Here is a 19,591-nt window from a genome sequence, read left to right on the forward strand (position 1 = left end):
GGAGGGAGGATCCCAATCCCAATCCCAATCCGCTCAACCGAACCAGACCCCATATATATATATATATATACAAATGTATATATATATCTGTGTGTGCTTTCGTTTCGTACCTCTAAACCCTCTCACTGCAGGTTCATCATTTGTAATTCAAGTTAAAACGTAGTTAGTTGGCGCCATTGTCACTGTCTTTATAGACTCCGATTTACTAAGATATGTAAGGGGACCTAGGAAATATATGATTTGCCAAATGTCCTTTAAAGTTTAAATATCTATTATAATTAACTATACTATATTCATTCCAGAAATACTTATTTCATTTGAAACTGATTTAAAATAGTAATGATCAGTATTCCCCTGTAAGAATCCTTAAAATCACAACCTAACTATCCTTTGACTTTAAAGAGTATCCTAATATTCGATTATTATATCTTCAAGCATTCCATATCCTTGTTTTTCTTGTTGCTTCTGCTGTTATTCCTTGGCGGCTTGTAATTTTCTTTTACGTTTCAATGCATTCATTTTCCATGCCTTCACAGGAGCCAACGTTTGTATTTATTCATACATATGTGTGTATGTGTCGTTGGTGTTCTTATTTTTGCATTTTTGACTCAATTATAATATTCATGCAAAGCAAAAAATAAAGTTAAGGACAACAAGGGGAACGCATAAGTAATATTGCTGCCAATCGGATTACATCGTGTGATCAAAATATTAAATCAAAGTCAGGGAAAAGTACAAGCAGGCTTTCATTTCCTTTTTTTTAAAGGTTTATATTCTTGTTTTACTTTCTTTTACTTTATATGATAAAATATATGGGGACTTTCGAAATAAAAAAGTGTAGAGCCAAAGAGGTCTTAAGATTATTGAAAAAATTAGTAAGAAAGCTACTGTTGAGTGTAAAAATCTACTAACTGACGAATAAGACAATATTAGCAATTTTATACCCTTGCAGGGTATAAAGCTTATAACTTTTTAAGGAGTCATTTCCGACCCTATAAATCATATATATTCTTGATCAGCATGAACAGCCGAATCGATCTAGCCATCTCAGACAAAAAAAAATTGTTTTTAATTTTTTTTCAAAATTTTTAAGGGGTTTCATCGTTAAAATTGTAAAAAAAAAATGATAAAAAATTTATTTTTTAAAAATCTTAAATTGAGTAAGCAGATTTATTACAATTATAAAAACTAACATAGAACCGCTTTCAGAATTAAAATTAATGCTTCTTTGGCTTAGTTATGAGATTTTTAAGATTTGATTTGTCGAAAAAATTGTCTATGAAAATCGAGTTTTATTTTCTAGATATTAAAAAATATAAATTTTGATTAATATTGAATTTTAAAATCATTTCTAAGCTTTAAAGCAAGTGTATAAATTTATATAAATAAATTAAATACGTTTTAATAAATATTTACTGTGTTATGTTGGTATCACAGAAGTAATCAAATCTCATAGAACATTGTAGCTTTGGGTACTCACCAAAGATAGCCAGGGATCCGAAAAATCTATATCTGGCCATTCTAGAATCTGTTATATTTCTTTTTAAATTCCCAAACATATATACTGATAACTTAATATTATTTTATATATTACATTGAACACAATTATCTATTTTCTTTATACCCCTTTTATGAACATCAACAAATGAGATTATTCAAATTTTAAAACATGTATATATGTAGTTCCCCATTCCCCAAAAACTTATTAAAATATTATCATAGATTTATATTTTCACCACTTCCAAATAAAACACAACTCTTTTCATTCGTTCTTCATCTGTCTTGTTCAGCTCAATAAAACACTTAAGTCTAATTTTGTTACAAAGTCCTTCCACTTAATCATTTTCTCGTTTTTACTCAAAAAATAGGATTTTAAATTATAGAAAAAGTTTAATTAATTATGCATAAAACAAACGCACACACGCATCTTTACTGCCTAGTAAAAAAAAAAATAAAAAAACAATCAAAAGAACCTAGGGTGGCCACACGATTCTCGCATTTCACGCTCACTTTTCACGTTTGCCTTACTTCACAATTTTTTGTATATATAAACTTTATCATTCTGACACCAAATACAGGAAGAGGGGCTCGTGAAAGTATACAAACAAACTAAAAAACTTTAGGTTATAGCCAAGTTCCATACACACAATACAAATATTGCATAAATCAAATTTCCAATTAGTTTTTATGGTAAACAAATAAAAGAACACAAACCTTGGTAAACTTCACAATAGATCAGAAATCAATAGGATAACAATTCTTAAGGTTTCAAATTCTTTATAAATGATCTTTATACCGTTTCTAACATACTTTTGGATCTTTATACTCTGCAACTATTAGGTTTTAACTTAAATTTAAAAGTACAATCAATTTATGATACTTTACGAACAAACAGATATCGGAAAATAAACCCATGCAATATGTATAGTGTGTTTCATTACTTAGTTTTAAACATACATAAGGATTAGGACAAGGATTCAAGGGCAGTATTCCCGTATGGGGCTACATACATAATTCAATTGCTGTGTATGGCGTTAAGTGTGTGTTAAAAAAAAAACAGTGTCTTGATTTTGTCTGTCCAGTACTGGGAACTAAGGCGGAAACGTTGGGCTTATAAGGTCTAATCGTAAATGTTAGAATTCGCAGGGTATGTAAAATGCTATCAATGAGTTTTTTTTTTTTTTTTTTTTTGGGAACTGAACACACACCCCGCAATATGATTTGTTTGTTTTTTGTTGTATGGAAAACGGAATAATTTTGCCAGATTTATGGAGGGAGGATAATAATGGTTCCAGTTTCCAAATTCCAGATTCTGGACACTGGCTGTGCTGCTCGCAGTAATTATTGTGTGTGGGCCGATATCACGATGTTGATCTGCGGATAGACATCTGGCTTGGCCTCCGATGTAATTAACTGAACCATCCGCTGTTGTAGTTCATCCTGGCTAGCTTGCGTTCCTGGTGGAATCATCCAAATGGCATCTAAAAAAGGGATTTAATCATTAGAACTTGTTTTCTTTAATGAAAGGAGGATAAAAAACAATAGAAAGAAATCTCCTTGAGATAACATAGATTATTTACTCTGCTGCTACATTACAGTTGAAATTTCATAGAAATTCAATTATTCAAAGATTTGTATTGCTAATTACTTAGCAACCTTGACGCTTATGCTTATGCTCAACGAGAATAAGTTAACCAGCTGATTCCTTCGTAAATTAAAAGTCTCTTTTGTTTATCTTTGCTCACCGCCAAAGTACCAGCCATTTGGTGTACACAATCGCCACATTATCGGTGGCTGCGTTGGCATCAGATCGGCCAGTATATCACAAGTTTCGCCTGGACGTAGGGCGGGCACATTGATGCGCTGCGTCTGGATGGGTGAGGTCAGATAGCAGTTGTTTGGCCAACGCTCAGTGCCATCATTCTGCAGCTGGAAGGCCTGCTGCTGGGCATTCAAATGTTTGCCCTGCACGATCTTCATCGAGGGCAGCGACTGAAGGCTGCAAAAGTCCAGGTAGCAACCCACTGCGGTCTGTAGGCTCCTGTAAAATAGATTATAATGATGAAATTCATAGTATTGTTTAGTTTTGTGAGGTCTCACCAGTTGCTCATCTCAAGGTAGAATCTGGCCGACTCCCGATTCATCTGATTGTTCATCAGACTCTGGAACTGGCTGATGAGATCCTCGTGATCCGTGGTGCCCATGCAGCTAAACTGTTGCAGCAATATGGAGTCAATATCGAAGTCGTTTGTCGGTAATCCTTTAATCGATGCTGCGGGCGCCGATCCGGCTGTTGTGGCTGCTGTGGGATTTGGATTCGGATTCGAATTCGGTTGCGGATGCGGATGGGGCAGCATGCCGGGCGGCGCTGGCAGCGGGATGGCCATCATGGGGTTTGTGGTTGTTGTTGTATTGGTTGTTAATCCAAACAGAGGCTCACATTGCATTTGCTGCTGCTGCTGTGGGTCGGCATTGGCATTTGTATTAGAATTCGAATTTTGATTTTGATTTAGGTTTAGATTCAGATTTTGATTCTGCATTTCTGTTGAGTTCTCGTAATTCTCCTCCACATCCATGTTGCTGCTGGCGGCGCTTGCTTGCTCTCGCTCCTTTGCTGGATTAGCCCGTTTCTTTGTGTCTTCTGCAATAAAGAAATGTGTAAATAAATCGCTTTCAAAACGTAAATGCGTTTTAAGCTTTGTTGTTATTTCGTGCACTTGTACACACACGCACACACGCGCATTCCGAAATACTTACACACGCACACACGCGCAGGGGGATGTAGCAGCTGGCGAAAACAACAACAACAACAGAGGTTGACCTCTGCTGCAGAGCGGCTGTCGAATGGCTGGAGTCCGAGTCGATTGCAGTAGCCTGTGGCCTCTGACCTCAATCGGCCAAACAAATCAGCGGCGATCGCTAAAACAGCGAAAATTTCCGGGAATAGAATAAAAAAGGCAACAATGTTTAACAGTGTGACCAGGTGGTGTTGAGCGAATCAAAGAGTGACAGCGGCGCGGCAATCGATATATTCAGTTAAAATACTGGAACATATCGATATGTTGATATATTTCCTATTGTCAATTTGAGTGGCACAGATAAAAAACAACATTAATATATTTTAATTCATTTTTAAAACGTCACATTATTGTATCCTCTTTCTGTATTGTTACAACTTTGAAGATATTTCTATTCTCACACTCTGCTGGCAAAATACTAATTGTGTTCCCCCGCCTATGTGGCAACGCCAATCAACTTTATAGTATTTTTTCTCTTGTTTTATGCCGACGACAAGAGTATCCCAACTATTGTCATCCCTTTTGCTCTCTCTTCCTCTCTCCCTCTCTCTCTTTCTCTCACTCTATCCCTCTCTCTTTAAAACCATTTACATCGCTCTGAGAACCTGACATTGCGCCAAGCGATTTGATTACGTTCATGTTTGAGTGTGACCAGCAGCCGCGGGAGTAAAAATCCTGTCTTTCTCTGACGAATTTCGGCATTTTTATCGACAAGTGCGGTCGGCCAGACCAATCTCTCCGACTCTCGCGAGATTTTCTCGCTGCTCCGTCGCATTAACAATTTGTTAAGTATTGTTAACAAAACCGTACAGTAGCCGGTTCATTGCAGATTGCGACTTAAACCGCCGTATTGGTTTAATCGAAACAGTGAATATTTTACCTAAAACAACGCGTAGTTTACCAATTTTTTTTTGAGAAAGAAAACAAAATACAAACAACGAGCGGTGATTGTGTGCAAAGGAAACAAGCCAAAAATATTCAGTTGGAGTTCGCAAGAGAGATTTAAACAACAACAAAATAGTAAACAAATAAAAGTTACCGACGAAAGTGTCTTCGCCAAGCGAAATAACAGTGAAATTAATAATAAAAGGCATAATTTATTGAATATATTCAACCAATCAAACGCCAGTTATACGAATTCGAGAGAGTTGAGCGAAGCGACAAACAAAACCACAACAACAACAACAAAGATGGCAGCACTAAACAAATTCACAAAAACACTGTCCATTGATGAAAAGGCGGAGATCAAGGAAAAATTCACCGAGGTAAGTTGGTGGTGGCAGAGGACAAGAAACGAGTAACGAAGATATAATGAGAAATCATGAATAATAAGAAACCGAGTTAAATGTAGAAATTCAATCAATAACAATAATAGAGACGGCAAATTATTAAAATTAATTGTCAATTGCATGACTCACTCGCATGCACCCACACAAACACACAGGCATACCACCAAGCGTGGCTCTGAAAGGAAGAGGAGGTGGAGAAGGAAGAAACCGTTAAGCGGTGCATGTGGGCGTCGTCGTTGATAATGGGGAGCAACGACGCCGACGCCGACTGCGACTGCGACTGCGAAGCTGGCCTTCAACAGTGCGAATCAACCCCCCATGATGTTACGACGAGGAGAAGGATGATGACGAGGTGGGGTAGGGGCAGGATAGAGAGAGAGAGAAGAAGAGAGCAAGAAAAAGTAGCGACAACGTTGAAGAAGAGTCAACGCTTTGCCAGCTAACGGTTAATGTGGCTGCTTCCATGGGCTCCACTGTATGTCTGTGTGTGTGTGGTAAAGAGGGTGTGTGTCTGTGTGTGTTTAAGAGAGTGAAAGAGGGAGAGAGTATGTGGGTGGAAGGGGGGACAGATGAGCAAACAAGTTTCCCACAACATCTCCTTTATCTTTTCTTCTCTCTGTAGCTCTCGGAAAGAAATAGAGTTGGACTATTATTGTACGAACGTATTTGATTGTATTTTAAATACTTTTACTTGCATTCCAGGGCTTATTCTGCAATTGCATTCAAAATACTTCTACTTTGATTTTTTTTCGAAATAATATTTCTAATACTTTCCCTACATCCTTTCCCCAAAGAAATAAAATCTTTCTGCTCTACATTTGAGTACAGGGTATCTCCTAGTCGCTATCATAGCATAACAAAAATATAAATAAATAACAAATAAATAATAAACAAAAAATTTCACTTGTCAACTATATATATTTGTTTGTACAACTTTGCAAAAGATTTTATTTAAATTTTAGCAAGGTTAGCAGAGCGGTATAACGTGCATTTATTTCCATACTATGACACCACATAAAAGTATCTCCCCTCGGTCACCCTTAACAGGGGGGGGGGGGAGGGGGTTGGATCTCAAAAAACCAGTTTCTGCTTAAAATAAAAATACAAATCGCAAGCACACAAGCACAAACGTTAATATACCAGCAAACTCACTTAGAGAGCGTGAAAAACAACGTCTCAGCATCAGTTTATATCTTGGCTTTGCTCTGAAAGCAGCAGCCGAACAGTGGGGCCACCACAATGGGGCAATATCAGGGAATAGAGATTATTACAGGATCAATCAGAGTACAAAAACTAGAATAGATGGATAGTGTAGGATATTTCGTAGTTAGCTTCATCCAGGAGCTTATATTAAATATACATATATGGAAGTATAGGTATAGGGTAACGAATGTGCTTATCCTTCCCTTTTTTATACCCCTTACGGGTATTATAATCTCACTCAGAAGCTTGTAACTATGTGAAGGAGTCGTTTCCGACCCTATGTTTCATATATATTCTTGATCAGCATCAACAGCTGAATCGATCTAGACATCTCAGACAAAAAAAAATTGTTTTAAAATTTTTTCGAAAATTTTGAAGGGCTTTCATCGTTAAAATTGACGAAAAAAATTTGCAAAAAAATTAGATTTCTAAAAATTTTTCATTGAGTATGCAGATTTATAAACCATACAAAAACTAACTTTGGAATGCTTTCCGAATTAAAATTAAACCTTTTTTGGCTTGGTTATGATATTTTTAATCTTTGATTTATTGAAAAAATGGCCCTATCAAACCGTCAATAAATATCGATTTAAATAATGCAAATATTGTAAGTATAGTTATCCGTTTTTTGCCCCAATGTGCGTCGTGCCAGTCGTCGTCACCTTGGTTTAAGGGGGCACTGAGAGTCAAGCAATTTTAGTTTAATTTTATGCACACATTTAATAGTTTTCAATTGTTTCTTGCTATTTTACCGCCGTCATATACTTCACCTCGGTGTTCCCCTTTCCTCTAAGGCACTTTTATGCATTTTGCATTTCGCTGAGCTCGTAATTTTCCTCAATTCCAAGACCGAAAATAGAGGAATAACAAACACGCCAACGCTGAAAATGCAGAGTGGAGCCTAGCCGGTCATAAAAATATCAGTACGTTAAAAGACATAAAAAACGAGTTCGCAATCGGTAAAGCAGGATGCACAAAAAAAAAAAACAACCTAAGCAGTGGGATAGATAAATATTGGAAATAAATAACCACTGAAAAAAAAACTATATTTTTAAATAGTTAATAGCTCATAAATCGTTAAATCCCTCAAACCTTTAGTTCCCAGCGTTATCAAATGTCTAAAGCTTGTGTTTTCCTGTGTTTATTTGTCATTTAATTCCTGTTACTGACACTTAAATAATACTAAATTCTTGATGTAGTGCCTGTCAAGTCAAGATTTATATTAAATGCCAGTAAATTTTAATTAAGAAATTGTCAAGAAAATCATATGAGAAATGTCCTTTCTTTAAGATAACTTTCTGACTTGATTCGTTGAGAAAACCCTTTGTTAGGCTAACCAGGAGTTTATCTGTCTGAGAAATGTTAACAGGACACTAAGAAACAGGCTCTGATAGCGTCCTGTTAAACAGAGTTGAAGGAGGAGGAAATAGTTGTAATCAATTGAAGTATTTATGAAATAGATAAAAGATATATGAAAAGGATATAGTTATTAGTAAATTAAAAACGTCTCTATTCTGCTAGACAATGTAATACATTATAACCGCTGATCATTGCTAATGGCATATGAGTAACACATTGTGGCCTCTGTTAAATTCAAGAACTGAGGCTGAGTTGCCACACCCACGCACAAAGCACTGCCTTTGTTTGTCTTTCGTCTCTGGTTTCTTTCTTTTTTTTACCCCCCTCTTTCTCCTTGTTTTGTCTCTTCGTCTTGTTGTTTCAATTTCTGTTTCTGTTTTTGTTGCCTTTGCTGTTTCTCTGCTGCGTGGGAGTGTCAGTGTTAATTGCCGCTAAGCTGAGCATTTTGAGTGGCCGATGTGAGGGAGATATGAATGTATTTCTTTTTATGGGGTAATCCCAGTACTGCATACTTGATAAACTATTCCGGTTACAATATAAATTTATGAAAATATTTTACTGTACTTTATGTATAATATATAATTTTATAAATATGTTTTTTTTTTATAATTTATAAATATGTATATTTAATATACAATCAATGAACTGCGAGCCACTGTGCCAGTCCCTTTTTGATGGATTCTGTATGTCGAGTGTGTTGGTTTCCATTAAACAATCCTTGGCATTTGCATTAAAATTACAAAACAAGAAAGAAATGACACAGAAAATGGTTAAAGTAAATAAAAGAGAAGAGTGAAAATCGTTTTTAAATCGAAGTGCTTGAGCTGCGGCCCCTTTTGCATTTAAAATTAACTTGAATGCAACCATAACAATGTTGACAAAAGCCAAGCTGCATTCAGATCTCGATAAAATATATACATATATATTCGAAAAGACTGAAGCTAAAGTAAATATTGGTTTTGAAGTGAAGAATGGGGGGAACCTAAATCTCAGATAATAGCATCTATAAATGCTATTTTGTTCCTACGAAAATTCTTTATCGGAAAATTAGTACAACTTGCATTGTATTTACTGATAATATGATAGTATTTAGCCCTTGTTATAATGCGGGTACGTAAAGATACTTAACTCTGCCTGGTGGTCTAACTTCTTGAAGGCAATTTAGGCACAATTTAACACAAATAGATGTTAATTAGCGGCCTCAAAAAAATTATACAAAAAAACTGAAGGCAAGTCGCGTTTATTGTTTTGTTTGCAAAGCTTTTTGGGGAGGGTAAATGTTTGAGTGACGTAATTGCAAATATTAACTGGCCAAGAAAACAATTTTGCGTCACTTTGTTTCGCTTTCGTTAAACCGGATTTGTCTTCGGGTCGCCAGTGTTTTTAAGCATATCAAGTAAATTGCCATCCGATAATGCAACTACATTTTACCCTACCGAAACACCACCCATTACCTCATTCCACCCACTTTTTTTATGGTGCGACACTGCCAACAAAGGTAGTGTTACATCATGAAACATAGTCACAAAAGTAATGCCGAAAGCCGACAATTTTTATACATTAACTTAAAGTAATCTAAAACTGTAATAGTTAATTTATTTGACTTGATTGTCAGGTGACAACTATATGACTCTGACCTAATAGCAGTTCTTTGATCGATTTCCAAGTATTAAACCATAAACTTACGATTTATGTGGCATTATCTCTAGGCTATTTCGATTAGATTGGGTTTTAAAGTTAGATATGGTTTATATTTGATATTAAAGCCTAACAACAGAAGAAACTTATAGTTATATAACTATGCAGATGCTGATCTTAAATATTATAGTACCCTTTGTTAGAGTAAAGATATAAATATAAACAACACTACAACAAAAACGCCCGCTGATTGAACGTGACTCAACAACATCATTCCCTAGCATGTTAATCAACATTGTCTGAATACAAAGATAGATAGATATTCAAACGAGTACCCGTTAAATACTCGAATTGTCTACCCCTTTTGACCCCCTAACCAAGAAATAGCTGTTCAAATATGGGTAAAGGAAATCAACTGAACAAAAATTAATAATGAGCCCATGCGAATGCGTATGCCAATGATGATGATGATGATGATGATGGTGATGGTGATGGTGATGATGGTGATAATGATGGTGCTGATGATGGTGATGATGATGATGATGATGATATGTGATAGATAGTTATTTGCCTACCGTTGCACAGCCGTAACCGCAAAAGAAAAAAGACCACCAAAAGATACTTAATAACGCATAAGGCCCCACGAAATAGAAGGTACAAAACCGGTTACAAAAGTGTGCCAAAATTGGAAAAACCACTTCTAAATTCCATTCAGTCCAGGAGGTAAACAATTAGAAAATAAACGTGGGTCTTAAGCACCAAAATAATTGATTTTATTTAAAAGAAATTCTAAGAATGTGGGAGTTGAGAAGCTTAACATTAAACATTTCTTACAGGTTTGCATTTAACAGAAGGTCCCTCTGTTATGTTAGGTACTTTAAGAATAACAGCTGTTACAGATACAGCTTTACAGATATGCACTTATAAACATTCACCTTTTGCTGGGTATTTCATAGTCGTGGCTTTTAATAACTTTAATTAATTGAAATGCAAGTGAACCGAAATGTTTGCGGTTAAAGGCAGCTCTTAATTTGGCTAATAAACTAGTTTCCCTTATTTGAGATATCTATTACCCCATCATATCCATTAATATCCATTGAGTCAACAGTGTTTCGTCAAGTGTAGAGCACGCGACCAATAAGGGGGGGGATCTGCTGTGAAAGTCAACGGTGCAGTTCATTATGACAAATTTACAGTTCATCAGCGATACAAAAGAAAAAAAAAAACGAGTCAAATGGAAAATCGGGGAGACTGAATATATACGTACATATGTACATATGGATATATAAGCATTTGTAAAAAATGGGGTAAATATTAGCAATGAGACACTAAATCATCAGTGTCTCTGTTTACCATACCAAACCCCAAACCATACCATACACCATACAATACACCATACCATACCCAACCATACCATACAATACCATACCCTCCATATCCATAACCATATCCATTTTCCCCCCGATTTCTCCCTCTCTCTATCACTTCTCCTTCTCCTCTGGGGGCCAAGTGAAACCCGAAAATGGCAAAAGCTGATAAAACGAAGTGACAAACAATCCAACAACGCGCTGCCCGTAAAAGGTAAATGGCGTTCAGAGTTCAACAAACCCTGTCTCTGAGTTTGCAGAAAAAAACAATCCCAAAACCAGAAAGGAGACGAAGCCAAAGTCTGTATACCCTTGAAATTGTAAAGGATATAGTTCAGATTCATAAACTAACACTTGAGTAACTTACAAATTGATAACTTCAAAGCAAACTTTATTTCCTTGATGCCCACATTCAAAAACTTAATTTGAATATGTATTTTTAAAGATTTTGTTTTAATTAAGAAGGACATATTGATTCTGACTATATTACCTATATTACTATCCCCTCGAGTATTCATTACCTTTATATCTAAAACAGCTGCATTTGCAATAAAAATGACAATTATTAATTGCATAATGGTATATGCATAGTATAACAGTTGTTGCAGTTTTTTTTATTACAATATGTTTCGGTAAAACGTGGACCTTGTTGGGAGTGGCCAACAATTACAACAGTCAAGTGTCTTTGTATGTCCAGCCGGAGGGGTTAGTCATCTCGTCCATTTCAACGATGACTCCCGTTGGTGACTATTATGTATGACTGCATGGGGGAAAATACATATATATTTCAGTTTGACTTTAAATATTTTATCTACTTATTATAAGCCATAGATATTTTTTGCAATCCAATTAACCCAAAGAGGTAATATAAAGACCACATACAATTATGTTGTAGAGGAAGTCCTAAAGAAATTCTATTGTCGCATTTCCTTGTCTTATCGCATTGCTCAAACTTTCATTATCTTGGCCTGGGGGCATTAGATTTATGTTCGACAAGTTATAACTAAACAGAAATGACACTTGGCACATAATTCACTTGCTGATACAATGCCTATTAAAAAACCAATTACGTTTAATTGCGTGTCCCGCTCTTTGACTCTCTCTCTCTCTCTCTCATTTTATTTTTTGGTGGTTTTTACCTTACCTTACCTTTATCTCTTTCAATAAGTTTTTACCTGTACGGGTATTGCATTTAGTCGAAAACTTTTGCGATGCGTAAGCGATTTCTTTTAAAATGTATTTCATGTGGACACTTGAGTATGTTGCGAACAGGGTTGCCAAGTCAAGGGAGAAACCGTAGATTAACTTGTGACTCAACGGGAATACATATGAACATGAGTATATGTATGAATGAGTATTCATTTCCTTGTAGCATATGTTGTTTATTTACAAGATGTGAGTTGCTTCGACTAAATTAGTCATTCATTGATGGGGTATTTTTTAATGAATTGATTATTTTTATTTACTATTTTTTGATGGGTTTTGATTAGCATATCCTTTTAAATTGTTCAGGTTTTAATGGATAACGTTTACGTATCCTTTATAGTATAAAGATTATGTTCTTTAGTTTGACCTAGTTCAATATCTTTGTTTTACTTGAAAAGAGTAAAGTTGTTTATATAATTCTTGCTTGGATCGCTACTGTGGGTTAATTACACAGGTCAACTTGGTTCATACCCTTTTTTCGGGCCTGATTCCATTAAAATTCTATAGTTTTTAGTCTTGTGAAAATCTCCATTTAAATGTTTTATATAAAATTCTTGTGTTTCTTAATAAAATGTAAAGTCCTAGTAAAAAATATTGGTGAGTCCCGGTTATCGCATAGTCGTGGCACTTGACTTTAACGTTCTCTCTTTTATTTTATTTTTTTTTTGTCAACCTGTGTTATCAGTTCGCTCTAGAAAAGCGTTTAGAAGTTTTTGGTAGTGGAGATTAGAAGCACAAAATTACAAAGAATTGGCCATTAAAATTTGGTTTAATTTATATATTATATGTATATACAAATGTATTAAAGTACTGTTTATCACTGACTAATTTTCAATAATGTGCTTATGGTCTTATTTGTTACTATTCAGGATGACGCGTTCTCACAAAGGTGTTCTTCTACCACTCTCTTGCTCTTTTCATTACTCTCTTTCTCACTGATAAAGACTCTGTTCGATTGGTAGTTTTTATATATTTTTCTGATAAAAGAAAAGGCATAAATAGTGGGCCACACTGCACCGCTCGTTTAGTAACCAGAACGAGCTTGTCGGTAGCTTACACCAGGAAAGGAGTATTAAGGATTAGCAGAAACAAAGGATTCTATTAATTACCTAGAGGCAACACTCGCAAAATCCTTGAACGCTCTCTTTCGATCTTGTTTGCTCTCTTTCAATTGATTGGTTTTCGCTTAAAGTGTGTGCCGTGTATAGTGTGTGTGCGCGTGTGTTTAAATCAATTGGTTATTTTTTTTTGTTGTTAAACAAGAAGGAATCCGTGCCGTAACATAAACAAAATCTTAATTAACTTCGTGCGCAAATCAATTGAAAAATAATGGCCGATATTATCGACATCCAGCAACATCAGACGATCGAGGAGTTCAAGCTGAATCTCGAGGAGCAGTTGCCCGACGTAGGTGGCGCTAGCATAGCAGTTACAGTGGATAATCGCTAAAGCTGACATTGATAAACTAAAATCTAGAACCTTAGTATTTTTTTACATTCATTTTTTGGAAATGTGTTATTATTAAACCTTGCAAAATCCATTTATAAATAGAATATCGATATCAAATTCTATATATCAATAAAATATTGATAGTGATATTGAAATCGACAATACAATTTGGTGCCTATATCTGAAACATGAATTGATTTATAAATAATTTTTGAATATACTTGATATTGGTAAAGGTGAAAGTGATCAGTTTTCGATGTTTTAATATAGAAATATCGATTTATGATCGAGCAGCATCGATAGATCTTTAAATTTATATTGCCTTACTTCTTGATTTATGGAATTACATAGAACGGAAGTTAGCGAAATTGATTTATGGAAGTTCGACTGTAGTGTTGAATGGGTTTCTTTTTTTTTTATTACTCACGATTCACGTAATCGCGCTCCCTCTCAACTTTCGTGTGTGTGGTTCTGTGCTTTTCGATTGTCGCCATATCGCTGTTTCCCGGAGCATTTTATGGACTTTTAATCGATAACACAGACAAGAACCGACACGCATACAAATGGCCAAAAAGCGGGCCTTTTGCAGTGAAGAACACCTTCGATAAAGGCAGGTGACCCGAGCTTTAACTTCACACTGACGCAAAATAAAAGAAGAAATAGCAATAATAGCGAAAATCACTTCCGTTGGACGTCAGTCATAGTCTCCCTACTCCCTTTTTGATAACCAGATCGCCACATTCCACTTTTGTCCAAGGACTTTTGGGGTCTCTATCTCCCTATGGCTCCCACCACCCACTGATATCATTACCATATACATAATCGAGTGCTGTGTTCGATTCTATGTTCGTTTTTCTTTTATTTTTGCCACACACAAGTTTATCTTATCGGCAAACAGGCCAAGCGGAGCAATCAACGCACCACTACCAGTACAACCGCTGAGACCACCTATAAATTCCACAGTCCAGTATCAACCCAACTCCCCACTTTTCGCGCTTTTTGGGGTCTTTTCGATTTCCATGAGCGGCACACGAGGAAAAAAGAGAGCGCCCAGCTAAATATTTGTTTTTCCCTATATTGTGGCGGATATGGGTTGGGTTCATGGGAAATTAGCAAAAATTTCTAGTCCACTAACCATCGTGGTTTATAAATTATATATACACTTTGCATTATTTCATTGAATACAGTCTGAATATCTTGAGTAAATCCTAATGAATCCCTCTACTCTCAAGTATTTTCCCACTGAATCATCAAATGATTTATATAAAATTTGTTTAGATAGATATTCGCACTTTGTTTCTTTATTATTTACCGCCTCTTGAATGTTTAATTTCAAACCAAACAAAAGCTGATATTCAGCGATACTATGTTGTCAGTCAGTCAGGTGAAGAATAGTTCCCCAGGAACTAGAAAAAAAAGAATGCAAATTAAAGCCGATAAGGCCGACATACAGACACCGAACGACTTTGGTGATAAGGTCGCGTGAGATGGAAATTCAATTTTTTTTTTTTGCTGTTGTTATTGTTGTTTTCATAAACATTCCAGCGATAATGTGAAGGCACTAGAGTCTCTACGGATGTGTGTTTGCAATCTGGATTTGATTGATGACTCACAGACCGACCGATCGACTCACTCATGACCGGTGAGGATTACTCATAGAGATCTCTCTTCTCTGCCACTCAAGTGTTTCTATTTTTGGGCTCAAATATTAGCATTTTTTTGAGAAAGGGTCAAAAGTGTTTATTCATGGTTTAAAGATGAGTTGCTTGAATAAAATAAGCCAGAGAAGTACTATTTTTGTGAGTAAATGAATATTTAAAGAGCAAGGTTCATGGGGAAACTTAAATATATAAATATTAACCCTTATCCTCTGTTACTCTTCAGTTGGACGCCAACAAGGATGGCTTCATTGACCTGCACGAGCTTAAGGATGCCCTCAATCAGGTTGGCTTCAAGTTGGCCGGTTACCAGGTCCGCGAGATGATCGACGAGTTCAAAAGCAAGCAGCGTACCGCCCATCAGGGTAAGCTGAATCTGGAGGAGTTTGAAACGCTGTGCCTGGACCTCAAGAGCAAGGATGTTGCCAGCACATTCAAGACGGTGGTCTCTAAGAAGGAGAATCTGGAGACTCTAGGCGGTATGTCGAGCATATCGTCGGAGGGCACCACCCATTCGGTGCGCCTTGAGGAGCAGCTGGCCTTCTCCGATTGGATCAATTCGAATCTGGGACACGACAAGGATCTGCAGCATCTGCTGCCCATCGATAGCGAGGGCAAGCGTCTGTATTTGAGCATCAAGGATGGCATCCTGCTGTGCAAGATCATCAACCACTCCTGCCCGGACACAATCGATGAGCGGGCGATTAACAAGAAGAGTCTGACGGTGTACCGGGAGTTTGAGAATCTGACTTTGGCCCTGGTCTCCTCGCAGGCAATTGGTTGCAATATCGTTAACATCGATGCCCACGATCTGGCCAAGGGCAAGCCCCATCTGGTGCTGGGTCTGCTGTGGCAGATCATCCGCATCGGTCTCTTTAGCCACATCACCCTGGACAGCTGTCCGGGACTGGCGGGTCTGCTGTTCGACAATGAGCGTCTGGAGGATCTGATGAAAATGTCACCGGAGGCCATTCTCTTGCGATGGGTTAACCATCATTTGGAGCGTGCCGGCATCTCGAGGCGTTGCACCAACTTCCAGTCGGACATTGTCGACTCGGAGATTTACTCGCATCTGCTGAAGCAGATTGCGGGCAATGATGCGGACGTAAATCTGGATGCTCTGCGCGAGGCGGATCTTCAGCAGCGAGCGGAGATTATGCTGCAGCAGGCTGCTAAGCTCAATTGCCGTAGCTTCCTTACGCCACAGGATGTGGTCAATGGCGTTTACAAACTCAATTTGGCCTTTGTGGCCAATCTGTTTAACAATCATCCTGGCCTGGACAAGCCCGAGCAGATTGAGGGATTGGAGTCTATTGAGGAGACGCGCGAGGAGAAGAGTGAGTATTTAAGAGCAGTCAGAGCAGGAGAAAGAGAGAGAGAGAGTTCAAACTAAGGAAAATATGCATAACGCTCATACAAAAATCCTTGAGGTCTCACTCTCTCTCTTTTTATATTACAATATTCAATAGAGCCCAGCGCCAGAAAGCTTCTTGTTCATTACATTTTCTTTTGGTTAAAAAAATGTTAATCAGCTTTTACTGCTGTTTTTTGATTATATTTTCCACTTGTTTTTTGGGAAACACACACCCAACCCGCATCATACAATCAGTTTCTCTTATCGCGAAGCAAACTGAAACTCTTTTACTCGCTTCGTTGCTCTTAAACTTGTTTCACACAAGCAACGTATATTTGTTTTTATCAAACACGAGCCAAAAAAATATATATATACATATAGAATGTCTAAGAAACCTGACAAACATAGTTTTCAAGAAATATTCTATATGACAACGTCAAGGATAGCTTTTATAAAGAACAACACGTACTAGAAACGGTCAGGAAAAATAGCATAATTATAAACAATAGCAATGACAACATGTAAAAGCTAAAATGACGTAGAGGAAAAATATTTATTGTACCTAGATTCTTGTTGTTAAAGACTCCCAATGAAATATATAACTTATATCCTGTGTGTTCCATTTATTTCCAGCCTACCGCAACTGGATGAACTCGATGGGCGTGTCACCGCATGTAAACTGGCTTTACTCTGACCTGGCCGATGGCCTGGTCATCTTCCAGCTCTTTGATGTGATTAAGCCGGGCATTGTGAACTGGAGCAAGGTGCACAAGAGGTTCACGCCGCTGCGGAAGTTCATGGAGAAGCTGGAGAATTGCAATTATGCTGTGGATCTGGGCAAGCAGCTGAAATTTTCGCTGGTCGGAATCGCTGGTCAGGATCTGAATGATGGCAACGCAACGTTGACTCTGGGTAAGGCAAAATCACCTATTTTTATATAACATTTAATAGATATATTAATTAATTATTGTTAATTTTATGCGTTATAGCTCTCATCTGGCAGCTGATGCGCGCCTACACCTTGTCTATTCTGTCTCGCTTGGCCAACACGGGCAATCCCATCATCGAGAAGGAGATCGTTCAATGGGTGAACAATCGTCTGGCGGATGCTGGCAAGCAGTCACAGCTACGTAACTTCAACGATCCGGCCATTGCGGATGGCAAGATAGTGATCGATCTGATTGATGCCATCAAGGAGGGCAGCATTAACTACGAATTGGTGCGCACCAGCGGCACCCAGGAGGTAAGTATCCTAAGCTAACTAGTCTGGTTCTTAGGGAATAATGTTTTAATATTTAAATCATAATTTAAGGATAATCTGGCCAATGCCAAGTATGCCATATCCATGGCCCGTAAGATCGGTGCCCGCGTCTACGCTCTGCCCGAGGACATCACCGAGGTGAAGCCCAAAATGGTGATGACCGTCTTCGCCTGCATGATGGCGCTGGATTATGTGCCCAACATGGACAGCGTGGACCAGAATAATCACAACTCCGCCGCCGCCAACTCCAACAACAGCAATTAAGTGTAATTAAGTCACGTAACAAAAAAAAACTCAATCAATTATAAATATTAACGAGAAAGCAAAACAAAAATTGAAGGAACGAAGGGAAGAGCTGGAAAACTATGTAAACATTTCATAAATTCGCTTATATAAGTACTCTTTGGTCGAAAGATAGTCCTCGTTTCGGGCTACCACCTTTTTTTTTATATAATTCGATTACCTTTTTGTAATATTTTTATTATATATTAATATATATAGGAGAGTATTTGAGTTTTCCCCCTATTGTAATTAAGCGAAGCATTTTAATTCGAGTTTTCTCGATTCATTTTGTTTACCAATTTTGTAATTTTACAAAAAAGAAAAATGCTATCCAGCGACAGAGTAAATACACTGAAACCTTATTTTATAAATAGGGATCTTGCTATTTCTGCTTTAAATTTATAACAAAACAAAAACAAAAAGAGACCATGCAAGATTAAGAGAGAGAATTGTAAACAATGAAAGCAATTAACTTTGTAATATATAAAATATATATTTATAATATGCGCCTATATAGTAACATATATATATATTTACATAAATCGATATATATATATATATAAATATATATTTTTGCATAAAGGAGTTGTCCAAAAACGAAAAACAACAAAACCAACACCGAGAGTAGCGAAGAGTAAAACTTTGTATTTAACTTTCTTTTTTTGTGTAATTAATTGTAAGCCAGGAGTGTGTAAGCCGCATTTTGTTTATGTTTATTTTTTTTTTTTTGCTACGTACATATGTACATATGTGTTTTTTGTTCTACTTCTTTATACATATATATTTGTTTTTAATTTCGCATTTAAGTGAGTTCGAAGGGAAAAGAGATGGCAATAGGCGGCGCGGCGCTGAAAGAGAAGGCAAGAGGAAGGAAAAAGACGGCAACAATGGTCTTTAGTGCAATGAGGCGACATACAAATACAACAAAACAAAACAATACAAAAATAAATCCAGGAAAACAAAACATGAAAAATAAAAAAAACACAAAAACAAAACAAAAAACATTCAAATACTATATTCATAATAAAAGTAAAACAATAAAGTAAACCTTTAAAAAAAAATGTATTTAATTATGCAGTTTTACTGTTGAGTTGGGCTTTCCATATTTCCATATTTATGGATAATTATGGATTGTTCTCTAGAGCAATGAGCAAAGATCTGATCTTTGAAATATATAGCTTATGAAATGTCCGACTTCAATTGTACATTCTTAATTAGGCTATATAT

General features: G+C 36.7%; 2 protein-coding genes across 4 annotated transcripts; one reads left to right on the top strand and one right to left on the bottom strand.

Annotated features, from left to right (window-relative positions):
• Positions 1 to 1,759: 1,759 nt before the first annotated feature.
• On the bottom strand, positions 1,760 to 4,586 carry LOC110184387 (protein ILRUN). 2 transcript variants are annotated; one of them, XM_020952893.2, is made up of 4 exons: positions 4,258 to 4,586; positions 3,601 to 4,141; positions 3,246 to 3,541; positions 1,760 to 2,981 (listed from the first exon to the last, which is right to left on the bottom strand). In XM_020952893.2, exons 2-4 carry the CDS (start codon positions 4,074 to 4,076, stop codon positions 2,842 to 2,844), a joined length of 912 nt encoding a protein of 303 aa, XP_020808552.1. In that variant the 5' UTR covers positions 4,077 to 4,141; positions 4,258 to 4,586; the 3' UTR covers positions 1,760 to 2,841. The 2 variants fall into 2 exon arrangements, with proteins under 2 accessions (XP_020808552.1, XP_086683176.1); XM_086827050.1 differs by lacking the exon at positions 4,258 to 4,586 and adding an exon at positions 4,226 to 4,242.
• A 402-nt stretch (positions 4,587 to 4,988) lies between these two features.
• On the top strand, positions 4,989 to 19,425 carry Fim (plastin-2 fimbrin). 2 transcript variants are annotated; one of them, XM_020952970.2, is made up of 5 exons: positions 4,989 to 5,563; positions 15,694 to 16,804; positions 17,455 to 17,733; positions 17,811 to 18,064; positions 18,134 to 19,425. In XM_020952970.2, exons 1-5 carry the CDS (start codon positions 5,489 to 5,491, stop codon positions 18,344 to 18,346), a joined length of 1,932 nt encoding a protein of 643 aa, XP_020808629.1. In that variant the 5' UTR covers positions 4,989 to 5,488; the 3' UTR covers positions 18,347 to 19,425. The 2 variants fall into 2 exon arrangements, with proteins under 2 accessions (XP_020808629.1, XP_020808628.1); XM_020952969.2 differs by lacking the exon at positions 4,989 to 5,563 and adding an exon at positions 10,942 to 13,767.
• Positions 19,426 to 19,591: the final 166 nt, after the last annotated feature.

Source organism: Drosophila serrata, unplaced genomic scaffold (genome assembly GCF_035046125.1).
Source record: "Drosophila serrata isolate PLE 108 unplaced genomic scaffold, ASM3504612v1 contig_8, whole genome shotgun sequence".
In the NCBI taxonomy this organism is placed as follows: Eukaryota; Metazoa; Arthropoda; class Insecta; order Diptera; family Drosophilidae; genus Drosophila; species Drosophila serrata.

What these genes read in the sequence shown, in the direction of transcription:
- LOC110184387 (XM_020952893.2), bottom strand. Translation starts at nt 4,076, where the DNA reads ATGGATGTGGAGGAGAATTACGAGAACTCAACAGAAATGCAGAATCAA. An exon ending in TACCTTGAGATGAGCAACTG is followed by an intron (nt 3,542 to 3,600) that starts GTGAGACCTCAC and finishes TCTATTTTACAG; the next exon opens with GAGCCTACAGACCGCAGTGG. An exon ending in AAATGGCTGGTACTTTGGCG is followed by an intron (nt 2,982 to 3,245) that starts GTGAGCAAAGAT and finishes TCCCTTTTTTAG; the next exon opens with ATGCCATTTGGATGATTCCA.
- Fim (XM_020952969.2), top strand. Translation starts at nt 13,690, where the DNA reads ATGGCCGATATTATCGACATCCAGCAACATCAGACGATCGAGGAGTTC. An exon ending in TCGAGGAGCAGTTGCCCGAC is followed by an intron (nt 13,768 to 15,693) that starts GTAGGTGGCGCT and finishes GTTACTCTTCAG; the next exon opens with TTGGACGCCAACAAGGATGG. An exon ending in GCACCAGCGGCACCCAGGAG is followed by an intron (nt 18,065 to 18,133) that starts GTAAGTATCCTA and finishes TCATAATTTAAG; the next exon opens with GATAATCTGGCCAATGCCAA.